At 36.9% G+C, this 18,500-nt stretch overlaps 1 protein-coding gene across 2 annotated transcripts; it reads left to right on the top strand.

Moving 5' to 3' along the window:
* Window positions 1–4,267: 4,267 nt before the first annotated feature.
* On the top strand, window positions 4,268–14,648 carry LOC142629715 (uncharacterized). 2 transcript variants are annotated; one of them, XM_075803755.1, is made up of 12 exons: window positions 4,447–4,580; window positions 4,773–4,839; window positions 6,914–7,083; window positions 8,338–9,019; window positions 9,165–9,249; window positions 9,458–9,545; window positions 10,919–11,103; window positions 12,082–12,214; window positions 12,913–13,049; window positions 13,137–13,211; window positions 13,936–14,055; window positions 14,382–14,648. In XM_075803755.1, the coding sequence occupies exons 3-12, from the start codon at window positions 6,936–6,938 to the stop codon at window positions 14,478–14,480; spliced, it is 1,752 nt and encodes a 583-aa protein (XP_075659870.1). In that variant the 5' UTR covers window positions 4,447–4,580; window positions 4,773–4,839; window positions 6,914–6,935; the 3' UTR covers window positions 14,481–14,648. The 2 variants fall into 2 exon arrangements, with proteins under 2 accessions (XP_075659869.1, XP_075659870.1); XM_075803754.1 differs by lacking the exon at window positions 4,773–4,839 and having other exon boundaries at window positions 4,268–4,580.
* The last annotated feature ends 3,852 nt before the right edge of the window (window positions 14,649–18,500 follow it).

Raw genomic sequence — 18,500 nt, forward strand, 5'->3', positions numbered from 1 at the left:
CCTTACCCTACATGTGGACTACATGTGGACAGTTGATGGTTTATGCCGATATTTGTCCCATCATCCCCCTCTAAAAGTCTTCCGGGGGTGGCCGTAAGTGCCGCATAATACCGTTCGCAGGTCACTTCCTCATTAATGCGGTGATAGCAGCTTTCCCTTAGATATTTTTGAGTCCTTATCCCTCTTGTACGTTCATGATACTCGTTGCTATCATTAGAACTTCTTGGAAGGTCATCCTTGATCATTAGGATTTATACTAGATTTACATTTTTAGCTTTGTCCGAGGAGATAGTACTCCTCGGATTAGGACCACCCATGCTTCTCGGCCAAACCCATATGCTCTCGGCCAAAACCACATGCTCTCGGCCAAATCCCAAAATACATGACCCCACAATAGCCCCTCAAAACTCCGGTTTTCTCCTCGCATCGGAGGAGAAAAGTGGGGTTTTGAATTCTTAAGAGTCGATTCTGCTTTGATCCTTTGATTTACACCTGTGGGAGTGTCGTTTCAGGCACCCCATATTTATACTGTGAATTGCTCCTTTTAGAGCTACCAATCTGAGGATTTGGTTATAATCTTGGGGCTGTCTTGACACTTAGTGAGAAACAAATAGATGTTGTGGAATGATAATTCCCCAAAGTATGTGGTCCGAGGACCGAGACATGATCAAGTTTATAGTTTAAATACCTTGAAGAGAGATGTCATGAAGTGTTAACTTTCTCTCATCATCTGGTCCGAGGACCGAGGCATGATCGAGTTATAGTTTAAACACTTTGAAGAGAGAATGTCATGAAGTGTTAACTTTCTCACATCATCCGGTCCGAGGACCGAGGCATGATCGAGTTATAGTTTAAACACTTTGAAAAGAGAATGTCATGAAGTGTTAACTTTCTCACATCATCCGGTCCGAGGACCGAGGCATGATCGAGTTATAGTTTAAACACTTTGAAGAGAGAATGTCATGAAGTGTTAACTTTCTCACATCATCTGGTCCGAGGACCGAGGCATGATCGAGTTATAGTTTAAACACTTTGAAGAGAGAATGTCATGAAGTGTTAACTTTCTCACATCATCTGGTCCGAGGACCGAGGCATGATCGAGTTATAGTTTAAACACTTTGAAGAGAGAATGTCATGAAGTGTTAACTTTCTCACATCATCTGGTCCGAGGACCGAGGCATGATCGAGTTATAGTTTAAACACTTTGAAGAGAGAATGTCATGAAGTGTTAACTTTCTCACATCATCTGGTCCCAGGACCGAGGCATGATCGAGTTATAGTTTAAACACTTTGAAGAGAGAATGTCATGAAGTGTTAACTTTCTCACATCATCTGGTTCGAGGACCGAGGCATGATCGAGTTATAGTTTAAACACTTTGAAGAGAGAATGTCATGAAGTGTTAACTTTCTCACATCATCTGGTCCCAGGACCGAGGCATGATCGAGTTATAGTTTAAACACTTTGAAGAGAGATGTCATGAAGTGTTAACTTTCTCTCATCATCTGGTCCGAGGACCGAGGCATGATCGAGTTATAGTTTAAACACTTTGAAGAGAGAATGTCATGAAGTGTTAACTTTCTCACATCATCTGGTCCGAGGACCGAGGCATGATCGAGTTATAGTTTAAACACTTTGAAGAGAGAATGTCATGAAGTGTTAACTTTCTCACATCATCTGGTCCGAGGACCGAGGCATGATCGAGTTATAGTTTAAACACTTTGAAGAGAGAATGTCATGAAGTGTTAACTTTCTCACATCATCAGGTCCGAGGACCGAGGCATGATCGAGTGATCGTTTAAACACTTACAAGAGAGAATGTCATGAAGTGTTAACTTTCTCACATCATCTGGTCCGAGGACCGAGGCATGATCGAGTTATAGTTTAAACACTTTGAAGAGAGAATGTCATGAAGTGTTAACTTTCTCACATCATCTGGTCCGAGGACCGAGGCATGATCGAGTTATAGTTTAAACACTTTGAAGAGAGAATGTCATGAAGTGTTAACTTTCTCACATCATCTGGTCCGAGGACCGAGGCATGATCGAGTTATAGTTTAAACACTTTGAAGAGAGAATGTCATGAAGTGTTAACTTTCTCCAAAGTAGGAGGTCCGAGGACCCAGCATAGCTAAGGTCTCCGTTTAACCACTTCAAAAGATGCCAAGTGTGTGTTAATTTCCCAAAGCAGAGGTCCGAGGACCCGCATAGCTAAGGTTCCGTTTAACCACTTCAAAAGATGCCGTGTGTGTTAATTTCCCCAAAGCAGAGGTCCGAGGACCCGCATAGCTAAGGTCTCCGTTTAACCACTTCAAAAGATGTCGGTGTGTTAATTTCCCCAAAGCATACGAGGTCCGAGGACCCGGCATACCTAAGGTTCGTTTAACCACTTCAAAAGATGCCAAAGGTGTGTGTTAATTTCCCCAAAGCAGGAGGTCTGAGGAACCCGCATAGCTAAGGTTCCGTTTAACCACTTCAAAAGATGCCAAAGGTGTGTTAATTTCCCCCAAAGCAAGTAGGTCCGAGGACCCGCATAGCTAAGGTTCCGTTTAACCACTTCAAAAGATGCCGTGTGTGTTAATTTCCCCAAAGCAGAGGTCCGAGGACCCGCATAGCTAAGGTTCCGTTTTAACCACTTCAAAAGATGCCGTGTGTGTTAATTTCCCCAAAGCAGAGGTCCGAGGACCCGCATAGCTAAGGTTCGTTTAACCACTTCAAAAGATGCCGTGTGTGTTAATTTCCCCAAAGCAAGTGAGGTCCGAGGACCCGCATAGCTAAGGTTCTCGTTTAACCACTTCAAAAGATGCCAAGCTGTGTGTTAATTTCCCCCAAAGCAGGGAGGTCCGAGGACCCTAAGATAGCTAAGGTTCCGTTTAACCACTTCAATAGATTTAGAAGATATCAATATATATACCTTCAAGGACTAGCCCCGTCGCAAAGCCCCATTGAATTGCTCATATGTTGCCGCCACTTCCTCTAATGGAGGTTCACGAACTCGGCCACCAAATTCGCGAGGACCCGGCCCCCGACAGAGGTACGAGGCATGTACTTGATGTCAAAAGCCCCCTTAACCGTGCCCTATTTAGCCATCCTCCCCATATAATCCACACTTTGTCGTATGTGACTCGAGCGAAGCTAAGTTAGGACAACAATCGTGTGTGCCCTACGTAGTGACTTGCTCACATAGTAAACCGGCCACCATAATGGCTTTCCCCAATGACTTTTGCTGATTGGGGCTCGAGCCCACCATATTTAACCGTTGCACTCACTATTACACAAGCTCTTCCCACAGACGGCGCCAATCGTGGGGACACAATTTTCGACCAAGCCCAAAATGTAAGGGATCTTGGCCCAAGAACTCCAAGATAACAAATTTGTGGTAGAAGTGGGTCAAAGAGCTAGGCTTTAGGGCGTGGATAGCAATTAGTATGGTTTTGGATGATAAGCCAATATGAATTGTACCCGGTTTTACAGAAGAAAGTTTGTCCCCCGACACAATCCGAGGAGCTCGTTCTAGCATATATTGGATGACCACTACGGTTACGGGGAGCTGTTGAGGCTGCTACGCGTTTCTCTTCTCCTTTTTTCCGTCCCGTCTCTCTGGGATCTCTACCCTTATTTATATTACATCTCCCCCTTCATCCTTACCCTACATGTGGACTACATGTGGACAGTTGATGGTTTATGCTGATATTTGTCCCATCATCCCCCTCTAAAAGTCTTCCGGGGTGGCCGTAGGCCGCCATAATACCGTTCGCAGGTCACTTCCTCATTAATGCTGATACAGCCTTTCCCGCATATTTTCGAGTCCTTATCCCTCTTGTACGCTCACGATACTCGTCGCTATCATTAGAACTTCTAGGTCATCTCGATCATTAGGATTTATACTGATTACATTTTTAGCTTTGTCCGAGGAGATAGTACTCCTCGGATTAGGACCACCCATGCTTCTCGGCCAAACCCATATGCTCTCGGCCAAATCCCAAAATCCATGACCCCACAATAACATTACTAAAAATCTCTTACCAAATATACCATAAATGCTTGTAAAAAGAAATTGCAAAAGTTAAAAGATGTATTTACTCTTTAGTATTTATCTTTGCCTCTACTTGAAAAGTAAAAGACAGATACAACCTTTTTTTTTTAATTTTTTGGACAGGTAAAGCCAAAACAAGTGGTAAAAAGGTCCAAAATGCCCCCCCCGATCCTCAACGTGTTGCCCTCATCCCTTCTCTACAAAGACTGAAATATCTGCAACTCCCTCGGCGCACGTTAGCCACCACCAACACTAATTTCACACAGGCCTCTCTCTCTCTCTCTCTCTCTCTCTGTGAAGAGAAGAGAGCAGAGAACACCAAAAATTGCCTTATTAGGAAAAGATCTGGTGGGCCCGCCCACACCCTAGCATTGCCTCTTACCCCATTTTATTATTATTATTATTTTATTATTTTTGAAGGCTCAGTCCGTTACCGAATGTATTCACATACGAAGTCCTATAAATACAGCTTCGCAGCACAATTTTACACTAACAAAAATAGAGAGAGAAACCGAAGCTTTAAAAATTCATTCAGACTCTCACTTCGGTAAGTCTCTTCGTTTACTTTTTCTCTCTCTCATTTTCTTATTCGCTGTTTGGTCGCTGAGAAAGCTTTTCAAAAATTTTCTTGTGGAAATTGTTTTTGTTGCTTTCAAGCTTAGTATTTCTGTGTCTCTCTGTGTAATTTTTTTTTTTTTTTAAGATTTTTCATTTTCTTTCGCTTCATTGTTTGGTACAGAGGAACGAACTGTGGAACTGAGCTAAATGATTGCATTGCGTTGAGCTGAGTTGATTTTTTTGTTTCGGTGAGGGACTTGTTTTGACTTTGTAGTTTTCCATGCGTTTTTCTCGGGAAACAAACAGGCTAAAATGTGTCAGATCTTTTACTTAAGTGCTTGATGAGTGCTTATTATCGTGTGTTTGTGTGATTTTATGTGTTAGTGTTTGCTAATGTAGGTGTTAATGAATGATTTTCTGAGTTATTGCTGTTTTAGTTAGTTGTGACTCTTGTGAGCCATGGTTGATTGTGGTTAGTTTCAACTATTTTGTTCCAATTTAGTAGCTGTACTTTTCTCGGGGGAAAAAAAAAGGAAAACAAGTTTTACGTTCTGTTTGGTTCCCGAGAAAATGGAGGAAAAAAGTGTGAATGTTTGTATATTTTAGCAATGATGAGAAAGGAGAATGGTTACCACGCACACACACACCCTAAATGAGCAGTATGCCTGTTTCAATGCATGGATTAATTAATAATATGATTGTAAAATTAACAATTTTTTTTTTTATATCAATGAAATTTTCTAAATATGAATGATTTACTGAGTTACTACTGTTTTAGTTAGGTTAGCTGTGACTTGTGAACTATGGTTGATTGTGGTTAGGTTCAACTATTTTGGTCCAATATAGTTGCTATACTTTTCTAGGAAAAAAAAAAAGGAAAACAAGTTTCACCTTCTGTTTGGTTCCCGAGAAACTTGGGGAAAAAAGTGTGAATGTTTTGTATATATTCTCAATAGTGAGAAAGGAGAATGGTTACTACACACACACACTAAATGAGCAGTATGCCTATTTCAATGCATGGATTAATTAATAAAATGATTGTTAAATTAAAAATTTATATTAACAAAATTTCCTGAATATGAATTTGTATTGATCTAGAAATCATAAAAAATAAAAAGAGAAATATCAATTTATATTAAATAGAAATTTTTGTAGCAAAAGTTTCTAATGGAATAAAGTAGGATATGTGTGCGTATGTGTCGTATACAAGGAAAATGCTAGAAACAAAAAGAAATTTAATTTTAGAGTGCTATGGTTTTTGTTGTTGGTCAATGTTACAATGTGTATTTGTTTGGGTTTAGTGTTTGTTCCTTGTTTTCTTTGTGTCCTAAATTGTGTGGCTATGATGTGGGGTATGTGTGAAATAGGGTGAGCACAGTTCCATTAGATGGTTGCTAAGAGTACTGTTGTCTGTTAAGGCAGAATTAAGAATGCAATTATGAGGTTATTAAGAGACTTTGGTCTTTGTTTTAAATCAAGGGTGTGTTAGGTCACTGATAAAACTTATTCTAACAGATGGTTGTGAGTTAATGGTCAAATCTAATCATTCCCTAACACAAGTGTGATTATGTGGGGGAATTAAGATTTGTTCATCAATAGTTTTGTACTTTATTTTTGGTGATTGTGGGAGTTGAAAAATATGGAAGAGTATGAGAACCGAGATGGAACAGGATATGGCGGATCACTGACTGTAGTGCACGAAACCACCTAGCAATAGCATTGCTCACCTATTTAACATGTGTAGATTCTGTAGGAAGTCATAAAATAGATGATTTATACAGGGCTAAAAAGTCCCATAAACTAAATGTCTTTGATTTTACCCGAGGAATGAGGACTCAAATGCCAACTTGAATCATTAATCCCATTCCACCAGGCTGTGGAGCTATCTGCATATGGATCTCTGTTTCACTTCATACATATCTGAGTGTCTTCTGCTTTATTGTAAAAGTAGCTTGTCTTTTTTCTGTTGGCACGTTTATTTTACTCCTTAAGTTATGGTATTCGAACAGTATTTCTTCTTACGGGTGGAGGATTGGCCTTTTAGATTATGCTGAATTCGTTGCCAAGAGCCTTTTAGCTCAACTGACACCTCCTAGTGCTTACAACAAAGACGTCCAAAGTTCAAATACCCCCACCCTCAGCTATTGAATTATCAAAAGCAAAAAAAGTTTATACTGGATTCGTTTACTTTCTGTGACATGATCTAGAGGACAGTTAATTGTTGGGTTACAGTTGCTGTATTGGATTTATGGCCAAGTAATTAAATCATGAGTTCTTCCATTTATGTTTTATCTTTAAATTAATTTTTCATTCTGTTTCTAGGATCAAACCTGATTTTTCTGGCATGGGCTTGGAGGAAAGACCTACGGATCTACACAAGAAGAATGACAAATCTGACCAAACAGGGACTATATGTGTGCATGCCTTTTCTGATCTTACCTATATTTCTCCAGTGGTATTCTTATACCTCCTGAAAGAATGTTATACTCATGGTATGATTTTTCTTCCAATCATCACTAGTTTCATTCAATCATGCAACTGCTTTGGATGCCTATTAGAAATTACACTGTCTCCTTTTCTTTATATTTTTTGTGTTGAAAGTATTTGCTCTGAGCTTCTAACCTTAACAGGTTGTTTGGATGGGGATTATGTTATAAATGGAAATGGGACTAAATTGGGAGGTTCTCTTTAAGGAAAAGAAAGGAGGAAATAGTTTTGTTCTTCTCTCCCAGAGGAAAAGCATTTTACCTGTTTTTGGTCCGAATGTTTGATTCGCTTCATTGAATATGGTGAAATTTTATAGGGAAAAATACACATAATCCCTATGGGTTTTCCTTAAAACATGGAATCCCCTTGAGGTTTTGAGTGTAATACTTAGCCCCTTGTGGTATTGTTGTGTAACACTTAACGTCCAGGGTGTTTCTTCTCCCTAAGGTTTTTGATTCTAACACCCAACCCCTTGTGATATTGTTTTATGTGCAAATTTACATTTTTACGTAAAACAAAATCATGGGGGGCTTTTGTGTTACACTCAAAAACCTCAAAAGTGTAAGTGCAATACAATTAACGGTTTACACATAAAACATTACCACATGGCGGTTAAGTGTTGCACTCAAAACTTAGGTGGGTTTGTGTTTTCTGGAGAAACCATAGTGCGCTTTGTGTGCTTTTTCCCAAATTTGTATTTATCCCTCTTTCTTTAAAAGCCATAATAAAAAGAAGTAGCTAATAGTCAAATTATTTTTTAAAAAAGTTTAACTTTCAATTCCTTTCTTTATAAGTTCCCAAACACACTAGAAGGAGAATTCCGCAATCCCTTCTATTACATCTAAATTCATTTTTCCTTATCATCCCTTCAAGCTAGTGCGGCGGTATACTGCAAGACTCATTGTTAGAACACTGCTAAATGTCACCCTGCTTGGATGCTCTTGGTGTCATAAAGTTGGTCTTAGTAGAGTGATTTGAAATATTTTCCCTACAGAAATGAGGTATAGTCTAATGCTTAGGTCTTGTTATAGAACCCAATTTTTAGGTTATATGGTTAAGTTTTTACAGCTCACTGCAGTGTCCTCTGGATCTTGCTGGTTTCCTAATATTTCTAGGGCAGATGACCTCCACATTGCAATTCATTTTTGAGACCTTGTTTGGTTGGCCTTTTAGTGCATGTATTTTGTAGGACTGTTTTTTCAGTATTTCATTCCATGCTTCCTTTTGCATAATTGTTTCTTGTTGATTCCATTTCATAGGCACATTGAAGGCAACTACTAAGTTCCGAGCTCTTCAACATCAAGTTTTTCAAGTGCTGCATAATGATCCGCAACCTGGACCATCAACTTTTGTTATTCAATGTCTCTATGTCTTGCCCATATTTGGTATATATTGTGAAGGCTTCAGTCATCTTATAGTATCTGCTCTACGTCGTTACCTTAAATTAGCAACCAACCAAGCAGATTCCTTGGAGGCAAAAGACCTTGCTGGTCAATTATTTCTTGATATTGTAGGTGGCTCTCTCAACCATGATGAGAGGATTGTTGTAAAGATTCTTGAAGTCTTTGATGTCAAATTAATTAACATTGGGAAAGTCATGTGCCATGCAAAGGAAATGAATGATTCTAGTGGTGATGCAGCAAAGAAATTTGTTGAGCAATACATTTTTGGATTGGTAGAATCCCAGTCATACCTGACAGCGGTCTCACTATTAGAGCAATTTTCCATCCGCCAATCTGGAAAGTCTTTTCTCTTTACTATGCTACAGAGCAAAGAATTCAAAGCTGCAGACAAGTGGGCAACATTTATGGGAAATCAAATGTTATGTGTGCTTGTTCAGGAGTACATTGATAGGAACTTGCTAAAGCATGCATATGATATTATAAAGAAAAACAATCTCCGCCAGGAGTTTCCCGATGTATATCACAAGTGTAAAGAAAGGTATCTTAAACATTTTATATATATTCTTCTGACCCATTCAACTCTTTCCCTTTGTGAAATTCTGTTTGATATATTTTCAACGCCCTTAGTCCCACCCTTACCTGAAAAATAAAATAAAAATAAGAACGAATATTCAACACTGCAGCTCACTGAAGAAGCTAGCAGAAAAAGGATGTTGGGAAGTTGCAGAGGCAAAGACAAATGGTGATAGACAACTTCTTGAATTTTTGGTTAGTAGCTTTTGACATGAGTAACCATTACATTTTTATATCTTTCTTTTACTTCCTTTTAGCTGAGGTTTGTCAAAATAATGGTGATAAGATCTATAAAAATTGTAGTATTATTGTTTGGAGCTATAGTTACATTTTATTTATTTGATATGCTCCCTTCTGGTTATTTTCTCTACATTATATACACTGATTCTATTATATTTTTAAGGTTTATTTGGCAATGGAAGCTGGGTACTCAGAGAAGGTAGATGAACTGTGTGATCGATACTCCCTTACTGGTTTTCTGGATGTCAAAGGTATATTCTATTTTCCAAAATCATTAACGTCTTTATACTTGGGCCTTTAAGTTCATTTGTGCCATCAACAATGGCTAGAGATTAGCCTCTTTTAGATAATTCAAAAATATTTCTTCACATTTAGCCTCAACCAATGCTGCAGCTTTCGGCCTCCTTCTCATTGTTTTTTAATCCTAAAATTTTATATCTTCATTCCTTCTGGTAGTGCATTTGCTGGTTTGCATTGCTCCTAAATGCACCACCTTAAAATTTTCTTCCCATTTCCTTAGTTATGCGACCTTTAACTTGCCATGCACATAACAAACTCAAGCTAGGATACCTTCTTTGAATTTTCCTTTCTTTTAAGAAAATCTGTATTTTTGCATCTTGTACTTTTGATTAAAGCTCCTTTAATTATAATTGCTCTTATCTACCCCTATAATCAACAAAAGCTAAATGCAAACTGGGCTCAAAGCTCTAGTTGAGCTTAAAGCATCTTCATCTTCTGAAGAAAAAGAACAAAAGGAATCAAATCATTTTTGATAGTTACAATGGGGAGAGGGGATTGAAACCTTGGATCTCTTGGAAAGATGAGGAGGTGCCAACCAGTTGAGCTAACAAGGCTCTTGGCCAAAAGGAATCAAATCATCACAAGCATGAAATTTAACCTTTTATTGTTCTTACTTATCATTCTTTTTGGAGATGCCTATTATTCTCTGCTCTAGTGAAATTTCTAATCCATCTTGGACATATCTTTGCTTCTTGGCTTAATCTGATAAATGTGTCATTGCTGATACCCAACTTTTTTGATGCAGAGCTGGTAGGGTAGAAAATGGAAATATAAAGATGAAAATGGGGGAATGGGTCACAAGACTCTAGGCTTCACCTCCTAAGGTTACTTAGAATCACCACCAAGCTGTAGGGAAATCTCAAATCAGAAAATTCTTATTCTAAATGCACTACTCAAACTATTGCTGGAGCCTCTTTTAAATAGGCTTCAAGGCATCATCAGTGTAGAGAGTCACAATCAAGCCACAATTACATTACATAAAATTCTCAACCACAATAAAGCCCAAATTCAAATTGAAATCTGGTATCACAAACCTAGTAAAATAAACGTTATTCTGGTTGCATTTCCTGCATCATTTTGCTCCTTGGAATATAGCTAGCTTCTTTGCAGCAATAATAAGGCATTGCATAGAATAGCATTCTGTGGCCCTTTATATCTAAAGGAACTTGTTTTACTTTATGTTCATCTAAAGGAACTTGTTTTATTTTATGTTCAGTCATTTCAATTCTGAAGTATGACTGGTAAATGTGAGCATTGTATCTTGGTTTTCTTTGTTGAATACACACAAACAGACCCTTATGTGTTACCGTTTGATGTTTTACAGTGCCTGAGGCAAGTCTTCTGCAAAATCGTTTTCTGCATCTTAATGAGTTAGCTGTAGAAGAAATCATTTGGGTTGATGAAGTTGATGGTTTGTGTAATGCAACGTGCCATATTGAGGGGTGTAAAGTCTTGGGACTTGATTGTGAATGGAAGCCCAATTATGAAAAAGGGAGCAAACCAAACAAGGTAATCAGCTTAATCTTCTATTTCTCTCTCTCTGGGTTTCTGTACTGTGTATCCTTAATATCTATATATATGTTGTCATGTTACTATTTATTAGAAAAAAAGAAAAAGGTGCATATTTTTTGAAAAATCATGGAGTTATTACATTGGAAGTATTTTCACTTACCCATGCATTTTGCACTTTAAAATTACTGAAGTAGTTTTGTGTACTTACAGGTTGTCATATTAATTTTGGGCCTTGAATTTAATCATTCCTTTCTTCCTTAAATTTAGCATACATATATTATTTTAGTTCTTCATCTTACAATATCTAGTAGTTTAACCTAGGTTAGATTGACATTTGGTGGAAGGCCAATTTTTCTTTAGTTCAGATCTTGCATTAAATTTATAACCAATGTATTCTGATATTGAGTAGAAACCTAGTTCAATGTATTCCAAAGTGAATAACAGCCATTTTTGGAACATCAAATACAGCAGAAGGTGGAGTGCTAGATGAGGATGTATCTTTCTACAAGTGCAGTAGCAGTGGAGTTGGAAGTCTGTTAGTATTGGTGTTGTAGCACCTGGGGCTAAATGGGTTGATTTGATTACTAGAAGTGTGGGTTGTCAGTTGTCTAGATTATTGTTTTAGGTTAATGGTAAGAAAAATATACAAAAATGATGAATAAAAAAGTGAATTTGAAGTGAAGGACAAAAAGAGTTGACCTTTTACCTCAATTCTTTGTGGGAAAATCACAAAAAATGACCTTGCATGGTTGGGAGATGTTTATTAGTGTGGTATATCTGTTGTCATCCACAATCAGATGGATGGTTATGATGTTTTGTCCGCTGCAAGAATTTGCTCTTGCCCATCATGATACTTGGAGAATGCTGTATCATTTAATTTTGCATTTTTTGTTCCCTTTGTTAGTATTAGAATTGTGTTGTTAAATGATTAAATTTACCAACAGTTTGTAAAAATGACTTTGTTCCATGTTTCAGGTGTCTATCATGCAGATTGCTTCTGATAAGATGGTTTTCATCTTTGATCTGATAAAGTTATTCGAAGATGTGCCTGACGTCTTAGACAACTGTCTGGCCCGCATATTGCAGTCCCCTAGCATTCTAAAACTTGGTATGAGAAATCTAGATGCATAAGTATGGTAGAATGACTTGTGAAACCATAGCAATGAGTTCTAGCTCAAATGGCACCTCCTCCCCTTACAAGAAAGGGTGGAGAGTAAGGTTGTCAATTCAAAACCCACTTACCAAAAAAAAAGGAAAAAAAGAAAGACTCTACAAAGCCTTCTAGAAATGTATATCTTCAAAAGAATTTATCTAATCTATGATTTCTGAAACGTTATATGGATATTTACAAAAGGAATTCTCTCTGCAGGGACAAAATTTTTTTTTTTTGTAATCCCTGCGATTTTTTCATTTGTTTCAATTGACCGTGTAAATGACTTTTAGGAAAGGTTAATCAAATTATTGGATAGGAAATAGTTGGGGGCATAGGACCACCGTGCACTCTAGGTGCGGTGGTCACTCCACAAGTATAAGTGCTTGTGGGGTGTGGAGGACAAGGGCCGGGGTTCAAGTCTCTAGGAGGGAGCTTCACACATATACACTTAGATTAGGCTAGAGTAGAAATTCTATCTTGTATCAAAAGAAATAGTTGGGGGCATAGGTGTTTCTGTGAGACGTGAGTTTAGGCCATTTCGTGTTTGTAATGTTATGGTGTGGTTGGGAATTTCATCTATACTACAATATCTTGTTCTTGTTTTGTCAGCATTTATATGGACATGGCTGATTTTTTATTTATGTACCTTGTAGGCTATAACTTTCAATGTGATGTAAAGCAGTTGGCTCATTCATATGGAGATTTGGAGTGTTTCAAGCACTTTGAAATGCTACTGGACGTTCAGAATGTGTTTAAAGAACCTCGAGGTGGCCTATCTGGGCTTGCAAAGGTAAATTAAGCATTTAATTTGCTTCAGCTCCTTGTGTAATCTCCTGTAATCATTGGACATAATCTCTTGGTGATCATTGCATGCTAGAAAATATTGGGAGCTGGTTTGAACAAGACAAGACGTAATAGCAACTGGGAGCAACGACCTTTGACTAAGAATCAGGTAACTTCATTTTCTTACGTTCTGTAACGCTTTAACTTCCTGTAACCTTTGACTAAGAATCAGGTAACTTCATTTTCTTATGTTCTGTAACACTTTAACTTCCTGTAACTGCATGAGGAAGACCATTAGGAAAGAGATGTACATAAGCCTACTCCTGTAGGGCAAAGTAAAAGATCTCCTTTCCCATCCACTTTCAATCAGCATCTATTCACGTGTGCAGTCCAATAATATCTGGTCTTATCCCAGAAAAGATGCATCAAATAAAATATGTATTGCGACGTGAAACTATCTCGTACAACCCCCATTAAACGTAAATAAAGAGCTCTTGCATATCTATTACGTAGTGGATTTGGAGCAAACAGAGATGGCTGCTTGTCATTTGGGAACTTTTTAACTTCTTATTTTTCCAAACTGGACATATTTCATAACATGGGAAAGGAAAAGACTTTTCACATATTCCATGCAAAGTAAAAGTTATAGTTAGAATTGTTTGAATCTAAGGTCTTATTACTTTTAAGAAATGGGACCTAGTAAATTGCTGTTTGTGGGCATGTGTGTTTGGTACTTTCAACTCAAGATAGCTGAATTTATTAAGGAGTTGAGTATCTGATTTTCCTTATAGATTCTATTGTGATTGAAGTTTAAGATCCGAATATCATTAATGCTTGAACTATAGATTTATCCGAAATAAGCCTACGAAACTAAAACAATATTTTGGGTGCAGCTAGAATATGCTGCTCTGGATGCTGTTGTACTGATTCACATATTCCGCCACGTAGGCAGTCATTCTCAACCAGCTACTGGCACTGAGGGGCATGAAAAAATTGAGTGGAAATCCTACATTGTAAGTATAGATGACAGAACTACTGTCTGCTGGCAAACTATTTAACTTACATCTCTCTCCTGTCCCTTCTTGTTGTATCAAGCTTAATGTTTGAAGAGGACGTGTATTTTGTGTTTGCACATGCATTATCCCGTTATGTGTATGCATGTGTGTGATCTCTGTGGTCGTGTTTAGATAATTTAGTACCAGGTCAGAGCACGGGTAATCAATAGGTTTGCATGAAAGCGTGAATGTATGCCATGTCACCAACTTTAGGTAGTGTAGAAAAGTAGCATGCATGTGATTTATTTTGTTAAAGCCTTCTCTTTATTCTGGACTAATGACAGGTTTCCCAAATGGATAACATCAAGAAGCCCAAAAAGGGAATGAAAAGTAAAAGGAAGCCAAAAGAAGCTCAGATCGATGAGCATTGTCAATCAAGTTAGTGCGATGTTGCAGAATTTTCAGCCCCAATTGCATTAGTCCATAGTAATCTGTAAATATTTTCATGTAGTTGAAGAAGGCACTGCCATTTAGAACTGTTGCTGTATATATCTGCATGTTTATAATGGGTATTTCTTTATGAAAGAATGAGAGTTCTTCTTCCCTATAAAGTATAATCTGCTATATAACTTTTTCCCCGCTTCTCCTTAAGAAAACAAAATATGTTGGTACAAAATATGAAAGGGATGACACTAGTCCTGCTGGTTGTGTTTGGGAACTGTTTTCCATGGGAGGAAATACACAGAACTGGGAAGCATTTATCTACAGCCTCCTTATCCCCACTTTTTGAGGGGCAACTATATACACTGCCCTTGTATTTTGTTGAAAGAAAAACTACAAACTCGTTGGTTCCTATTCTCAGGAACATGTTAGGAAGCCAATCCGCTAATTTGCATCACGTCTGGCTCAATTTTATGTTTGTTCTCGCTTAAATTGAACAAATCCCTTGGGTTGGCTTGGGACTGTTATATACTTGTAAAAATGCTTGCTACATTACATTAAAGGGGAACATGTGAGAATTCGTAGCATTCTATCATATATATGATGATTTCCGATAGCTCAGGCCTTATTCCTCAAATTCACCACTGCTCACTACTAGATCATAGTAGCATAAACTAAAGAGTGAGCTTTTGCTATGTGCTTTCCTCTTTTGCCACGGTCACAATTTATTTTCAAATATTAAGAGCAAAAACTTGGCTATTGTTTTTTAGCTTTTGTACCATGTCAAAACTTCTTTAAGACCATTTAGTAATAACATTATAGATTGTAACATCTAACTCTAGTTGATTTTAAGTTTTTCTCCTATTTTTACTTTAAAATGAAATTGATCACTTAGCTTTTATTCGTTTTCAATTCTATCTTTTAGCCCACTTCCTTTAGTGGGTTGTCGTCACGTTTCATCCCATACATCATTCTTTGATATATTTAAAATTTTAAATTAAGAAAATAATAAAATGATAATAAAAATTTGAAAAAAAAGAAGAGTTAATTTGGTTTTCACTAATTCAAAGAATAAAAAGAACTCGCATATAACCCCCCCCCCCCAAAAAAATGATAAAATGATATAAAGAGAGAAGTTGGATGATTGTATCAATTATATACTTTCACCATTTTCAATAGAATAATTAGACCTTTTTTGACTCCAAATTTTGAGGAACCACAACTTGAAATAGGCTCCAAACGATTATCAATCAAATAGTCATTTTTCCTGAATTGATACAGTGGCTCGCCAGACCAACAGAGCCACTGCCATACCTTTTTTTTTTTTTTTAAATAAAATATTTATCTCTCCCTTCTTTCTTTTCCCATTTTTCTTAAAAAAGAATAAATAATTGGTAAAGAAAGAATAATTATAAAATACAAAGAATGGAAACTTGAAAAGTTTATTGGAGACTGATTTGAAAATGTTATTAATTAAATTAGAGGGTAAAAAGAATGAGTTATTGGTCAAAAATTGGGTGAAACTGTTAACCTGTTGAAGCACCAGCATCCTACTAGCAACAGAAAAGGAAAAAAAGTTTAGATAATTGAATCAATTTTATATATATTACTTACAAAACGTCCTAGAGAAGCAGTTAGATAAATCTTAGAACACACACACACACATATATTCAATGAAACTAAAAAGAAAAAAAAAAATCTAGAATCCAGAACGAATGTTTGATGATTCTTGCATTCAAATTCGATAACTTTATTTTAAACTAATAGTAGTATTATTTAACTGGAAAAATGATTTAATTTCCCTTAGCCGTTTTATCTTGAAAATTTTGTTTTGTTTTTCCTCCCTCTATGTTAACTTTTTCTTCGACACTCTTTGTCCTCGTTCAATAGGTCACTTCTTTGAGGAATGAATCTTATGATGGGCCATTAAAGTCACTACCAAATTATTGAATAAAAATATATTTAATTTCTCTCATGTTGACATCTATACTATTTATAAGAGGGTTTCTCTCTTTGGATTACATTTTTATGTGATTCAGATTTCAAAAATACCTTTAAATCTTAGTTTAACAGGAAAAAAAATTGAGGACAACTCGGTAAAAATATATCTCAAACTACAGTAAAAATGCTTACAAAATAAGACATTCTCCTACTAATCCATTTATTCGAAATAAACTTAGACAATTTTTTTTAAAGTAAAATTATGACATTGGACCAAGAGATAAAAAAAAAACCCTCATCACACGCGCTTGCATGCACAAAACGCGTGCGATAAAACTAGTGGTAAAGTTTCTCAAAAAAAAAAAAAAAAAAAAAACTAGTGGTAAAAATATTGTAAAACAAGGACCTAAGAAATTGGAGAAGAATTTTGACCAGTAAATGTCATCCCCTGAATTCATGATCTATGTTAAAACCTACACTGTCTCCTCCAACACAGAAAAAAAATAAATAAAAAAACACATCTTTTCTCTCCACCTCTCTTTCCCTTTATTAAAGGAATTTTTATTACCAAACCTTTATGCTCTTCCTCTGTCTCTCTGTCTCTTTCTCTCTTTCTCTCTATGTCCCTCTAACAAACATCCTTGGGGGCATGAAATAGAAGGAAAAGAGGAGAGATAGAGGATAGAGATGGAGCATAGCCGGTACCGATCCAATGGAGCAGGAGGCTGGAACCAAAAGATCCTGACAGTCAGGAACTTAACCGAAAACAAAATTTATGTCGGCTGCCGGCCTCCATTTGATCCTCGCATAATAAATCAAAATGGGACTAATAAGTCGTCAAGGACATCCTCTACCTTACAAGTGAAGAAATGGTGGAATGATCCTGAGTCTAAGAGGAGAAGGAGAGTTGCCAAATATATGCTCTATAGCACTGAATTAGGAAGGATCAAGAGTTCTCCCAAGAAAGGGTACTGTTGCACATCTATTATGTAGTGGATTTGGAGCAAACAGAAATGGCTGCTCGTCCATATCAAGTTTTTGGTATTCAATGAGTCATGCCAGGCTCTGCAGTGGGGTTGTTATTTTGTCGGAATCACTGGCTTGGAAATCTTAATTCAGATTTTTGAAATTTGATTTCTAGACTGTTCGTCATTTCTTTGAGGGTACTGAGAATGCGTTAGTTGAGTTAAAAGATTTGTACTAGCGTAGTCTTATTTATTGGTTTTGGTGCCGGTTTTTTTAGTAATGTTCCTCTCTTAGAGTAGCCTCTTGATTTCTTTTTTTTCTCTGTTATTGCTTTCTTGTGTTCATCGTTATGAACACCTTGTATTTTCTTTTCTCTTTTTCATCAATAATATTACTCTTATTACCAATCAAAAAAAGAAAAAAGAAATGGCTGCTCGTCATTTGAGAACTTATTAATTTCTTATTTTCCAAACTTTACATATTTCATAAGATGGGAAAGGAAAAGACTTTTCACATATTCCACGCAAAGTAAAATTTTAGCTAGAATTTTTTGAATCTAAGGTCTTAATATTTTTAAGAAATGGGACCTAGGAAGTTGCTGTCTGTGGGCATGTGTTTGATACTTTCAACTCAAGAGAGCTGATTTTTCTAAGGACTTGGGAATCTGGTTTTCCTAATAGAATCTATCACGATTGAAGTTTAAATTCTGAAAATCATTAATGCTTGATCTATAGATTTATCCGGAATAACTATACTTATTGGAAACTAAAACAATATCTTGGGTGCAGAGCTAGAATAAGCTGCTCTGGATGCTGTCGTACTGATTCACATATTATCAGGTCAGAGCACTGGCAATCAGTAGGGGTTTGGTTTGCATGAAACTGATGAAAGCGTGAATATTCGCCATGTTACCAACTTTAGGCAGTGTAGAAATTAGAAAAGTTGCATGCATGTGTTTTATTTTGTTAAAGCCTTCTCTATAGTTTGGACTATTGACAGGTTTCCCAAATGGATAACATCAAGAAGCCTAAAAAGGGAATGAATAGTAAAAAGCAACCAAAAGAAGCTCAGATCGATGAGCATTGTCAATCAAGTTAGTGCAATGTTGCAGAATT

The sequence above is a fragment of the Castanea sativa genome, chromosome 3 (assembly GCF_040712315.1).
Source record: "Castanea sativa cultivar Marrone di Chiusa Pesio chromosome 3, ASM4071231v1".
In the NCBI taxonomy this organism is placed as follows: domain Eukaryota; kingdom Viridiplantae; phylum Streptophyta; class Magnoliopsida; order Fagales; family Fagaceae; genus Castanea; species Castanea sativa.

Excerpts from the sequence above, each read along its gene's own strand:
- LOC142629715 (XM_075803754.1), top strand. The coding sequence starts at position 4,471 with ATGTATTCACATACGAAGTCCTATAAATACAGCTTCGCAGCACAATTT. Across the intron at positions 4,581-6,913 it reads TCATTCAGACTCTCACTTCG|GATCAAACCTGATTTTTCTG; the intron begins GTAAGTCTCTTC and ends TTCTGTTTCTAG. Across the intron at positions 14,056-14,381 it reads TTGAGTGGAAATCCTACATT|GTTTCCCAAATGGATAACAT; the intron begins GTAAGTATAGAT and ends GACTAATGACAG.